The following is a 12,822-nucleotide window of genomic DNA, read 5'->3' on the forward strand; positions in this document are numbered from 1 at the left end:
CTTCAAGGTCCCGGTGCAAATCTCACCTTTTATCAAGGAGCTTCCCAGGTTTCTCTGTAAACATTCTCCCTCCCACGTGTTCTCAAGAGGGAAGGAAGAAAAAAGGATAAACAAGTGTTTATTAAGCAAACACTGGATCTATTTCAGGTATTTTGCATATGTTACCGAAGCATGTGAGGTAGGAATTGCCCCGTTTTTACTTGATGTTCTTCAGAGTTTAAGCAGTCTGAATAAGGTCACTTTACTAAGCAGTGGTGCTGGGATTTGAACAGTCTGACTTCAGAGGACAATTGTTCTTTCCAACCTCCCTCATTTGGTCTATTACATTTACTAGTGTAAATCCACTCTAGCATGGTGTTTTGCATGTAGGAGCCTTTGGTTAAATGTGACATCGAATTATCTTACTTCTTCATTGTGTTTCTCCAGTAGCTGTGACAGGATTCTCCCTGTTGAGTAAACTGGGGCTAGAGCTAGCCAGATAGTCTGAAAGAGTCCTGCATGGCTGCTTCCTGAAGTGTGGGCTCCCCGGATTTGGTTAAAGGCTGCCAACCTGACAAATGTACTGCCAGGGACCTGGTCGTAGTTTCCACCACCCTAGAAAGGATGCTTCACTGCATTCACAAAATTTTAGGATGTTAGAGCTGGAAAGGGATTAAGAAACCAACTAATCTACTGATTTCCAAACAATTGGTTGTGGACCCCTTTGTTTAAAAGTGGCTTTTTCTAGAAATATATTTTAAAAACTGAGGTTATGAAGAACCTGTAGTGAGTGATACCCTCCCAAAACATCTCATAAAATCCTAAAACTGAGGAGCCCGGTTTGAAAAACAGTTCAACAGATGAGGAACCTTAATTTCAAGTCTAGTACTGACCAAGGCTACAGAGACCATTAGGTATGAAGCCAGTACTAGGACCTTCTAAGGTTCTTTTCTTTTCTTTCCTTCTTTCCTTCTTTCCTTCCTTCCTTCCTTCCTTCCTTCCTTCCTTCCTTCCTTCCTTCCTTCCTTCCTCCCTCCCTTCCTTCCTTCCTTCCTTCCTCCCTCCCTTCCTCCCTTTCTTTCTCTCCTTTGAGAGAGAGCATAGGTGGGGGAGGGGCAGAGAGAGAGTGGGGGACAGATGACCAGAAGAGAGCTTCGCGCTGACAGCAGAGATCCCCATGCAGGGCTCGAACTTACCAACCGTGAGGTTACGACCTGAGCCGAAGTTCTACACCCAAAGGACTGAGCCACCCAGGTGCCCCTACGCAGCATTTCTAAAGGCCCGATGTGGACAAAGACTGAACTAGGTGCTAAGAGGATGACAAATACGAACAAGACTCGGTTTCACCCATTCAGGAGCTCACAATCAAGGCGAGTGATGAACCCAAGGACACTGGGAAAATAATACGCGCGCTTAATGACGTCTTAATTTCCAAACTGATTCCGAGACTGAGGAGGTGTCAGCACCCTGGCCAGTTCCGGGACGCGGGGGCAGTGAGGGTCTATCCAAGTTGAGAAGCCGGGGCTAGACGGAGAGGGGTGCAGGAGGAGGTAGAGGTCAGGTGGGAAGCATGGCAGGCGGGGCCACCGAGACCCGGCGCACACTTGTAAAAGGGTTTGCTCACAGGCTGAGAGCGGAGCCTTTCTCCACGGGTATTTGTGGCTCAGTCCACTCCCACTCCAGCCCCGGGGGCCGGGTTAAGCCGAGAGGGCAGCCGGGCGGAAGGGCGGGGCTTGCATCGGAAGTCCCGCCACCTGTCGGGTCACGCGGGAGGGGCTGGCGAGCGCAGGTGAGTGGCTGGTGATCCTCCTTCCCGGGCTCAGAGTCGCATTCCGAGAGCGTCTGAAGCACATGTGACCCTTTCAGGCCAGGGAATGATAGTCTCTATTTCCGGTTGGACTCCGGAAGGATGCGGGCTGGTTCCAACTAAGAGTGACTCTGGGGACCGACCAGGCTGTGGGTGAAAGCCTGAGCAAACTGTCCTTACGTGTACGGAAGGAAGTCCCCCGGATGGCCTTGCTCCAGGGCTGGGGATGGGGGGCTGGCTGCCACGGAGATTTCGTAGCCTCTTACAGCCTTCCTCTCTTATCTGATTGTCTAAGGCGATCCCTGTGACCGGAAGTTGTCCAGGAAGCATCCCTCCTGAGTCCCTTGCCCCACTAGGACATATTAGCAGCGGGATGGGGAGAAGAAGTGGGCACAACGGAAAGTCAAGCGTCTCTTTAATTGTGGGGAGGGGCAATGGGTGTGACCCCCCCCCCCCGTCCTCTTGACAGGAATCATGGCACTCTGGCGGGCATACCAGCGAGCCCTGGCTGTTCACCCATGGAAAGTACAGGTCCTGACAGCTGGTGAGTGAATAGATCTGAGTGGGACCAAAGCAGGCTGGTTTGAGAGGCCAAAAACTCACCCCACCACGCCTCCCTCGGTTTTTGCTTCTATTCAGACCCCTTGAAGGGTTGGCAGTCTCTCATCCCAGGTTGTCCTCAGTCTTGGGAAGGTGGATCCCTAAGGCTATTCGTAAGGAAAAGGTGTGCCTGGCTGTAAAGTAGGATCTGAGAGTCCTCAAAAAGCTGAAGAGGCATCCCTTTGGGAAAAAGGCATTGCCCCAGAAGGCCTTAACTTAGAAAACTTCACAATAGTAAGTTCTCCTCTAACATCTTACAGTGTGCAAAACACTTTCCACACACATTATCTCAGAGGGTCCCACAAAGATCTGAGTCCACATTAAATCATCTAATAAGTGCTGGGATCAGGACTTTTAACTCAGATTATTTTCTTCATTTTTTTTTTGGTAAAATATATCTTAACATACAAAAGAATGGTTAAGACAGGTATGTACAGTTTAAATAGTATTAAAACTGATTACTTGTGTGTCAGTACCCAGCTCGAGACCCCTTGAGCACCATCCCTAACTTGGCTCCTATAGTCAGGAGATGACTACTCTCATGAGTTTTGTTTCCACAGCTCTTTTGCTTTTCTTATAGTTTTACTACCTATTTAGGTATCCCCAAGCCATAAACTAATCAAGGATTTATGTGTCCTCCAAATCCAGGGATTGGATAGCAACCTCACAAAGGTAACCCAGTGACCTAACCTGCATTTGTTGCCATCTTTATTTTGCACATTAGCTAAGAAATCCAGAGATGACACAGAGATAAGTAAGATTTATAGGAGGGAGGACTAGACGGTCGATGACTGTTGAGGCAACGCAGGAAGGAACCAGGGTTCTAGTGAGTGCTATGGGCTTCCGAGACGAAGACTGTCGAGAGGAGTGGCAGGCTAAGAAAGCCAGGGGGGAACAGCAGTCTTGTTACTGGACCAGCCCCACAGCAGCACTAGAAACTTCACTGGGTGACTGGCCAAGAGTTGGACTCTTTGCCCCTCCCCGGGCCCCTCTCCAGCCTCCGTGCCCAGCCACCCCATGTCCTGTCCTCAGAGTGTCCGTCAGCCTGCATGACTCACCTGGTTGCGCGCGTGGTGACTCATGCTGGACCGTGTGGCTGTGATGAGGACTGACACCCTGGGCCCTTTGCCAGCCGCAGACTCCCTCAGGGCCCTGAACGGCCGGAAGGAAGGTTCCCCCTCGTGGCCATCAAGAATAGAGAGGGAGGGATAGTCCCTGTGTTTCCCTTCCCAAGGGATGTGCAGTTGACAAGGGGAGGAGCTAGAGTTCAGAGGGGCCCAAAGGCATATATGTGACTGAACCGGGGTGCTGAAGCCCTGTGTCTCCGTGTGGGCGTGCAGCTCCATACCTGCACCGTCTCTGCGCAGCCCTGAAGCACCTTGTAGGCAGCCTGCTGGTAATGTTTGGATCAAACTACAAATAAAGGGAGGCGATGGGTTTAGCTCATCGAGCTGTTTTTAGATTCTTGCACAGTGCTTCCTAAGGTCCCATGGGATAGCAAATCACAATGGAAAACGGAAGAGAGATTTCAGACTTGGACTTAGAAGACCAGGTTTTGTTTTTGGGTTTTTTAAAATTATTTTTATTTTTGTAATGTTTATTTTTGAGAAGGAGACAGAACGTGAACAGGGGAGGGGCAGAGAGAGAGGGAGACACGGAATCTGAACCAGGCTCCAGGCTCTGAGCTGTCAGCACAGAGCCCAACTTGGGGCTCGAACCCACAAACCGTGAGATCATGACCTGAGCCGAAGTCAGATGCTTAACTGACAGAGCCACCCAGGCGCCCCAGGACCAGGTTTTGAATCTCAGAGCTGTAGCACTCAGTAGCTGCATGAACCAGGACAAGTCAGTCAGTAAGCCCCTTGGAGCCTCAGTTTCCTCATTCAGGAATCGAGTAGTGATATGACCTCACAAAGTCCATGTAGAGATTATCTCTGTGAAAAGGCTTTAGAAATTTGGAAAAAAAAAAAAAAGTTCAATAGACATAAAGGCTCCTGGACTTGACCCTTGCCATGAACGTTGTCAACCCCAAATGACAAGCTGTTCTTTTTAGAGTGTTTTTTTCAGCTGAGTTTGTTCCATTTGCCTCAGATTTAAGCATGGGTGACTCTTTTACCCTTGCTTCTCCAAACAGCAGAGCCTGGGGCTTTGATGCACGTGCTTTGTAAGGGAGTAGGACCTAATCCTGTCGGGGAGGAGGCAGAGCCAGTACAAAGAAGATCAAATTGCATACCGCTTAGGGCGAGTGGCTACTTATCCCTTAAAATGGACTGAGCAGCTCTTTGAAATGCCTCTCAGGACTCTGTGGGAGAAGAATCTTTTCTGGGGAAAAGAAGCCTTTACCCACCAGCTCTCATCCCACATTGGTCAAAGCTTCATAGGATGTCAACACATGTGCGCTCCCGGGTCACATGTGCATGGTCCCAGGTAAAGCGTCAGCTGTGCGGCCCCAGATATGAGCTAGATGTGAGGCAGGATCAGTCAGGTGGAGCCGCAGTAGTGGCCGGAGTAAGGGATAAGTGAATCAAGATCTGAAATGGTTCAAAAGAAGTGTCTGATACTCCCAGCGCTGGCCAAGCCAGAGTCATGAAGAGAGCAGCCTGGGAAGTGTGTCCCGCAGATTCTGAGCTAGCCTTTTCCTGTCCTTTCTGGAGGGCTCTTCGAGTATCCAGTGGGCCCAGGGCCCAGCTCCATTCATTTCCGGCCACTCTAGTCCTGCCATGGAGGCAGCTGAGCTTCTAGACATGGTTTCCCTGGAGTCTGGATTCCAGCAGGATGTGAGGGCTCCAAAGGCCTTGGGGCAGCCAGTCCAGCCCCTGATACCACGGAGCAGGACACTGCTGCAGGGGGCGGGTGTGTGTGTGTGTGTGTGTGCACTGAGGTCCCCACAGTCGGTGGTAGAGCTGGCCTTGGAACATAGGGCGCTTCCCAATGCACTGCCCCGCACTCGGGCCTTAGAAAGCTGCATGGAGCCCCAGCTGCTCTGGGCTCTGGTACCTGACAAGGCTGCAGAGCCCTCAGTTTTGTCTCACTTTCTAGCAGCAGGATGGCCTCGGACCAGGCGTGGGGAGAGCTTTCAGCCCTGTTCCAGAGGACACCCTCTCCCCTCTCTCTGCTAGGCTTCAGTTGCCTCTGGGCTCCATCAGACCAAGCCCCTGGCCCAGGCAGCTATTTGGTGGTGGGAGGCCTCTGGGGTAGGAGCAAGGCTACAGTAGGTCTCCCTGCTGCCCCAGGCATCCTGCACTCAAGGACGGCCTTTCCTGCTCCTCACTCCAGCTGCCTCTCCTCAGCCTTCTCATCTTCCATTAGCACTTGATTTTCTTGCATCTAAGACTCCATACACAAAAGGAACACAATGGGGGAAGTAGGGAATTAGGAAGAGGGTGTAGAAGTTGGGGCTTTTCCATAGTGGGCAGGGGGTGGTCCCAAAAAGATCTGTGCTCAGAGGCCACCTCTCCCCAACCCCCTCATTCTGCTGAATCCGGTGGTGAATGACGGCATGAGAACTGGCACCTACCCAGGGGCATGATGTCACACCTGCGCCAACGTCTGCCTGCTGGGCTCTACGCCCAGCCTGGCATTGGGGCATCACTGCCCGGCAGCCCCTCACCCTGGCCCATCAGGGCTCGGGCTTTATGTCTCTGCAGGCCTCTAGCTCCAACCCTCTGGAAACAAATCCAAGGAAAGGGGAGCCAGAGCACGGAAAGATCTAGATCAACCAAAGATGTCCAGGAGGCCTCCCAGAACTTGGTTGAGGCCTGTTTGGGCCCTGGCATTGGGGAAGGTTGAATGAGGACTCTGAATGTCAGCTCTTCTTGCTCAAATTCACTTGGCCGGAAGATCAGGCCTCATTCTGTGCTCAGACCAAAGCCTTGGACCCTGGAGTTGCTGCAGGCCCGGGGTCCTGCTGATCTGTAAGCAGAGGAGGACCTGCCGGGCTCGGTTTTGTCTGAAATGGACAGCGCTGGCAGGGGCTACAGAGCTACATGCCCACTGCCTCTGCTGCTGCCCTTCCACTCGGAGTCCCTCAGGCTTCATGAGCATCCCCTGGGGGCCTGGAATCGTCTTTCTCAAAGGCTGCTGGCTCCCAGGACTGTGGTTTTCATCCCTGCTCTGCCTTTAGCATGTTGGGTGACTGTTGGCAAGCTGTAAAGAATGAAACCCACACCTTCATCTCTTTGTGACTGTTGTGACCCAGGAATATTGCTGCTTGCCCTCCCTGCAAGGGGATGAGGAACAGAAAGGGTCATCTCCTGGGGAGTAAAAGACAGAAAGGAAGTGCATTAGTCTAGGAAGTATCTTTGATGTGCGGCCTTTGGGGCCTTGTTTGGGCAGGAACCTCCCCATGATTAGCAGCCACAGGGGCCTCTTGGCCAAGTCTTGGGCCTCTTGAGCCCAAGTCTCAGCACTTGCCGGGACTTCCTGGGCTCCTGTTCCTCCCTGAGAGAAGGCCTGGGTTCAGTCCCAACTCCACTCCTGACCAGGTCACCTCAGCTCTCAAAGCCCGTAAATGGAGGTGTGACACCACCTCCCAGACCTGAGGACTGAATGTGTGACAGCCGTTTGTAAATTAAACATCTTGCCCAAGTAGAACGTCAGACTGTTAGTCTCTTCAGTTAAGAGGTGACTGCCTTCTGTCCCAGGCTCTCCGGGACTTCTTGGGCTCCCCATCCCTTTCTGCATGGTCACAGCAGCGGCCCCTCCCTGGGTGGCATGAGCAGCGAGGGGGTGGGGAGATGAGTGCTAACCGCGTGGAGCAGGGAGCAAGGCTTCAGTCCTCACACCTTGAGCCTGACACGTAGTCCTGCAGGCTACTTGGGGGAGCACTCACACTTGGGGTTCTTCATGCCTTTCCCAGGGTGGGCCTGTTGGTTAGGTGGGGCGGGGGATAAGAGAACAGAGATGTCTAGGATTCTGTCCTTGCCCTCTGGAGGTTGTGGCTAGCCATGTTCCAGAAAGAACCTCCACCACTTTGAAAGTTTCAGGGAGAGGTTGCTTTGATGTTCACACCGGGGGTCCCAGGACTGCTCCACAGGCCCTGGAGTGCCAAGAGCCTAGGTCCCGCTTGGGGGGTGGGGGAGTGGGTCACAGCCCCAGCCCTCGGCCTTCCCAGGCTGCCTCTGACGAGGCTGCTCAGGGGTAGGGCTTTGCAGAGGGTGCAGGGGAAGAGCAGTGAGGGTGCAGCCAGTGCGGACGTCAGAGCCAGCTCTGGAGCAAGGAATAGGGTTAAAGGATGTGTTTGCCCAGTGCTGATTGAGGGCAAAGGGACAGCGGTGACTGTGGGGCTGGAGGGGGGCTCTCATTACTCAGTGAGATGGACGGGCGAGCCGAGGGTCATCCAGTCACTCCCAAGTGCCCCTATATGTGTGTGTTCGCTAGGAACTATCACGCCACCATCACTGACGGGGGCTCTGTAAACAGTGACGGTTTCTGTCTTGATTTCTGGGTGTGGGTGTCTGACGAAGGCCGCTTGGAGCGGGGTGTCTGCGTGAGTACCGGAAGGGGACCTGGGGGAGAAATGGCCATCATATCTATTGTTAGCTCAGTCTGAGGCTGTGAGTGGGGGAGTCTGCGTTTACCTGAGTGTTAAACACTTGTGTTTTAGAAAAAGAATTATTCTTGCTGTTCTCCATAAGTAGAGATCCCAAGACCAAGGTGAAAGACCTTGTCCAGGGTCTTGCCTTGGACTGGGGGGGAAACCAGGGTTCCTAACCATTCTGCACATGATCTCTTCATAGTGCAGTGTCCTGGAAAAATCACTGTCTAGGGAATCAAGACACCTGGTTCTTGCCTTGGTTCTGCCCCTTGCTGGTTACACGAGGTCCCAGGCCTTCATTTCCATGCCTTGAAAAGCAGGACTTTGGATGGAATTATCGAGAAGGCCTTTCCAATTCTGTTAGTCCATGGTTCTCAGCCCCAGCACCGTAGATTCTCCTTCCTCTAGCTGCAGTCTCTGACTGGGACTTTCCAGAGCCCACGGGCCCTGGCCTGAGCAAGGCTGCTCCTCCCCATTTCTAACGGACACAGGGGAGGTGTCACCATCCTTGGGAGAGGAGAGTTTCGAAGCAGCAGTAAAGGACTGGCTCTTTGCCCCAGAATTAGTCTCTTGGGCTCAGAGTGTCAGAGTCTCATTCAGGGACTCGATTCCCTACCTGGAATGGCAGCCCATGTCCAGGAGTGTCCTGACAACACCTGTGTACCCTGCACAGGATCCCTGATGGGCCTGGGTGACATTATCTCACAGCAGCTGGTGGAGAGGCGAGGTCTGCAGGAACACCAGACTGGCCGGACCCTGACCATGGTCTCTCTGGGTTGTGGCTTTGTGGTAAGTCCTGCCCACAGCCGGGCTGCTTGGAGGATCAGACGGTGACCTTAGTTCCGTGTCATTCTTTAGTTCCCCTTCACCTCTCTCACACCTGAGCCAACCTTTGAGTGTGTGCTTCTGCTGAGGTTTGGTTTCTAATCCTTGAGAGAGGAGCTTTGGGATGCAAAAGCCAAGTGCTCCCCTCACTGCACACCCTGTCTCCTCGCCGGGTTTGCTTTCAGGGCCCTGTAGTGGGAGGCTGGTACAGGGCTTTGGACTGGCTCATCCCTGGCACCACCAAGGTAGATGCACTAAAGAAGATGCTGTTGGATCAGGTGAGCCGAAGGGGCTCAGGAAGGGCGAGCTGGGCTGTGGGGGGTGGGGGGTGGAGGTGAGACGCTCACAGAGCTCTGATTTCTCTCCCCTAGGGGGGCTTTGCCCCTTGTTTTCTAGGCTGTTTCCTCCCACTGGTGGGAGCACTCAACGGACTGTCAGCCCAGGACAACTGGGCCAAGCTACGGCGGGTGAGCTGGGCAGGTGTGGGGCTGTCTCTGGTCTCTGGCTGGCAGCCTGGTGGTCCCAGGGGAATGAGGCAGGCTTCATGGGGACAAGCCAGGTGCAAGTCCAGGCAGAGTCCCGGGCTCTGGAGAAGAGAGCTGAGGGGGGTGGTGCAGGAGTGTGGTCTTTGAGCAGAAGTCTGTGGTGGGTGTGATATGCAGACCAGGAGGTGGGGGCTGCTTGGAAGTGCATACAAGTGTCCATGTGTTCCTTCTTTGTCTCCTCAGGACTATCCTGATGCCCTCGTCACCAACTACTATGTAAGCGATGACACTGCCGCTGCCCGTTCTGCTTTCTTGAGTCCAGATGTGCCCAGGAATGGGGGTCCTCCTGACCTAGGGATCCCTCCGCTGGGATGACTCCCTCATTCCCAGTGCGGGCATCGTACCCAGGGAAGCGCTCAGGCAGCTGCTCATCTTGTTCTTGTCTGCAGAAGTGGGAGCGAGACCAGGCATGAGTCCGGGGCTTCGGTGATGGAGCCAGCCCCCCAACCTTTACCTCCGTTCTCTTCTAGCTCTGGCCCGCTGTGCAGTTAGCCAACTTCTACCTGGTCCCCCTTCATTACAGGTAAGACAGGTCCTTCCCCCACCCTTCAGGGAAGAAGCAAATGACAAACAGCTTAATATAAGGTGATTCTCATTTCAACCTCGAATTACTTTAGACCCTCCCAGAACACTGCCCTAGCCAGAGCGCCTCACACACTCCAGCATTTTATTCAGAACCTCTTACCCATTATAGAGCCTGTGCCAGCACCTGCCCACTGACCTTCTTTCATCTTCCCGAAGGAGCTCCTGCTTCACAGCCCTGTCTCCATCCCACCTGAGCTCCTATATCTGCAGGGACAGTGCCTGGCAGTGTGGGGGTGGGTGTGGGAGGGGTGGTAGGCAACAGACTAGGTTAGACAGAAAGGTGGACAGAAGAGCCAAGTAGGACCCTGACCAGGTTAGTCCACTGTGAAGTATTATTTTACCCTAATAATAAAGGTAGTTGCTGAAACCACGTAAAAATACAGTGGAAGTCAAGATGAGTAGGTGAAGCTATTGGGGGCAAAGGGGTTTGGGGAACAGGGAAAACATGGAACTCTTCAGAGAGGACAGAGTCGACATTTACATGAATAGCATAGCTTAAAGGAAGACTTGGGGAGCAGATCCTCAACATTCGGGTCTTTGCAACACTCTTTGAAACTAGAGAAAAGTCCATTTACAATAAAGTGGAGGAGGTGCCACTTTACATGGCAGGCAGTGCGTTTTTGGAAGATAAAATCTCATCTGGTGGAAGGCAGATGTGTGTGGTCAGCAGGAGCCTGGACAGGAGGGAACAGGAGCCACATGGGGCAAGGTGAGGGTGTTCAACTGTGAGACTCCGTCCACGAGACAGCTCTGGGGCGGCACCAGAAGCCGGCCTGCTTGTCCTCGGGTCTGAGCCCCATGTCCCTCCAGGGCTGAAGAAAGGAGACCTGACTGTGGACGTTCTCAGAGACAAGCCCTCCTTTTCTGTTGCACTTTCCCAGCTCTCCCCCCTCGTTTGCTCCTCGTTCTTCATCGTCCTCACGACACTGCTCCTGTTCCGTAGATTGGCTGTGGTCCAGTGCGTTGCTGTTATCTGGAATTCCTACCTGTCCTGGAAGGCTCACCGGCTCTAGGCCTCGCTCCGTTGCCTGCACTGGTGGTGAGCCGCTTGGCCCTGGAGCCACCAGGGTCAGCCTCCTCAAAGTGGGCACGCCAGCTTTCCCGGGGCTCTGTGGCACTCAGAACTTAACGGGCTTGGTGCCTGACTCTTCCTGAAATCATGAAAACCTGTATATTGGTCTTCTATGACTACCACATAGTAGGTGCTCTATAAACGTTTGTCGTATTGTGTGGTCTTGTCAACCTTAGTTCACACTCATATCCCAGAAGTGCCACTCAATGCCCATTCTTCATAGACACATCTGTCCTCTAACCTTCCCAGCCATACTGTAGCTCCAGCTCTTTGGGGGCCCCAGGCCCTTTATAGGGTGCCTCCGGAAGTACGTTATTAAATCTGTAGTCTGAAACCTGCAAAAGCGGTGAGTTAGACACAGCAGAAACCTGTGGGGCAGTAAGAATTTCTATAGCTGGAAAGAAGTCTAGAGACACCAACCCTGATCTTTTTTTTGACAGATGAGCACACCGAAGTCCATAGAAGTGAGGTGACCTGGCCGCACCACTAACCAGTGGCAGAGTGGACACTTGAACCCACAGTCTGTAGATGAATGTTTGGATCCCTTCCAAAAATCATGCTAAAAACCTAATGCCCGAAGTGATGGCATTAGGTGGTAGGGCCTTTGGGAGCTGATTAGGGGTGAATGCCCTTCTAGAGCAGCCCCAAAGAGCCTCACCCCTCCACCATGTGAGGACACAGTGAGAAGGTGCTCTCTATGCAGGTCAGCAAGTGGGTTCTCACTAGAGAATCAGCGCCGTCAGCTTGGACCTCCCAGCTTCTAGAACTGTGACAAATAAATGTTTGTTTATAAGACACCCAGTTGGTACTATTTTTGTGTGAAGAAACTTAGACAGGTTCCCTTACCTCCTAAGTGATTGTAACTGGAGGCCGAAGGTATAGTAATACTGTGGTTGTGATTCCTGGAAGAAAAACTAACATGGCTAAAATACCACTTTGGGACAAACTCAGAAATAGTTGGACCTGCCTTTTGTGGTCTGAAAGCACCCAGAGGCCAGAGACCCTCATTTTAATGGTGCCTCAGCCAGACTGCCCTAGAATTTAGACCACAGGCTGGAAAAAGGTCAAGAGTCCTGGCAGGTGGGGGGCGCCTTGCTGCCTCAGGTGGTGACAGAGTCCTAGCTGGGAGCCAGCTGCGCCCCTGATTGTCCTAGTTTGCCACACTGCTAGTGGGGCTGGTGACTAGGTCAGCCGCACGACCTCCCAGCGCCTCCGGCCCCTTCTTGAGGCAAACGGCTGGGTGGGCGCCACCGACAGCCCTGCCCTGCGGTTCAACCCTCTTGTGTGCCACAGAAGACTGGCTACCTGACTGCTCTGATTGGGGATCGCCCGGGTCCCCTCCGGCCGTTGTAAGCAGGGAAAGGACTCCCTCGTGGCTCCCAGCGCAATTGTTAAGCCCCAGCCGGCTCCTCGCTCTCCCAAGTCTGGGACCACTTCCCGCACTGGCGCCCCGGACGGAGTCGGAGTCCAGGGTTCCTAGGTGCGCCCCTCCGGGTCTCGCAAGCGGCTGGACTCCAGGCTGCGGCCGTCATTGCTTCTACAATCAGTGCATGTTCCTCGCTGACGTCAGTCGGAGCTGTCCTGGAGCTATATAAGGCTGGCGGCGGTCCCGGGACAGACCCCGTGGTCCCCGAGGCGCCCTCAGCCCGCGCGGGGGAAAGAGACTGGAGCGCCGTCCTGCAGCGTGCAGACGCTCTCCGTAACCTGTAAGTGGCTCGGAGGAGCATCCGCCCGGACTCGTCGCGCGGCTCGCCCACCGCGATTCGCCCAGGGGGACGGAGTGGCGCTGGGCTGGGCTGCGGCTGGGGCTGGAGGGAAGGCCGTGGGCACGGGCGGCGGCCGCAGGGGCGCGGCGAGGGAGCTGCATGCCCGC

The 12,822-nt window shown here is 53.7% G+C and overlaps 1 protein-coding gene across 1 annotated transcript; it reads left to right on the top strand.

The window, feature by feature from the left end:
* Positions 1-1,700: 1,700 nt before the first annotated feature.
* Positions 1,701-11,746, top strand: MPV17 (mitochondrial inner membrane protein MPV17). Its single transcript, XM_029938082.1, has 9 exons — positions 1,701-1,768; positions 2,256-2,330; positions 8,596-8,711; positions 8,933-9,025; positions 9,119-9,214; positions 9,476-9,508; positions 9,763-9,815; positions 10,821-10,916; positions 11,390-11,746. Exons 2-8 carry the CDS (start codon positions 2,261-2,263, stop codon positions 10,888-10,890), a joined length of 531 nt encoding a protein of 176 aa, XP_029793942.1. The 5' UTR covers positions 1,701-1,768; positions 2,256-2,260; the 3' UTR covers positions 10,891-10,916; positions 11,390-11,746.
* Positions 11,747-12,822: the final 1,076 nt, after the last annotated feature.

The sequence above is a fragment of the Suricata suricatta genome, chromosome 4 (genome assembly GCF_006229205.1).
Source record: "Suricata suricatta isolate VVHF042 chromosome 4, meerkat_22Aug2017_6uvM2_HiC, whole genome shotgun sequence".
In the NCBI taxonomy this organism is placed as follows: domain Eukaryota; kingdom Metazoa; phylum Chordata; class Mammalia; order Carnivora; family Herpestidae; genus Suricata; species Suricata suricatta.

What these genes read in the sequence shown, in the direction of transcription:
- MPV17 (XM_029938082.1), top strand. Translation starts at nt 2,261, where the DNA reads ATGGCACTCTGGCGGGCATACCAGCGAGCCCTGGCTGTTCACCCATGG. An exon ending in AGTACAGGTCCTGACAGCTG is followed by an intron (nt 2,331 to 8,595) that starts GTGAGTGAATAG and finishes TACCCTGCACAG; the next exon opens with GATCCCTGATGGGCCTGGGT. An exon ending in CTGGTCCCCCTTCATTACAG is followed by an intron (nt 9,816 to 10,820) that starts GTAAGACAGGTC and finishes CCTGTTCCGTAG; the next exon opens with ATTGGCTGTGGTCCAGTGCG.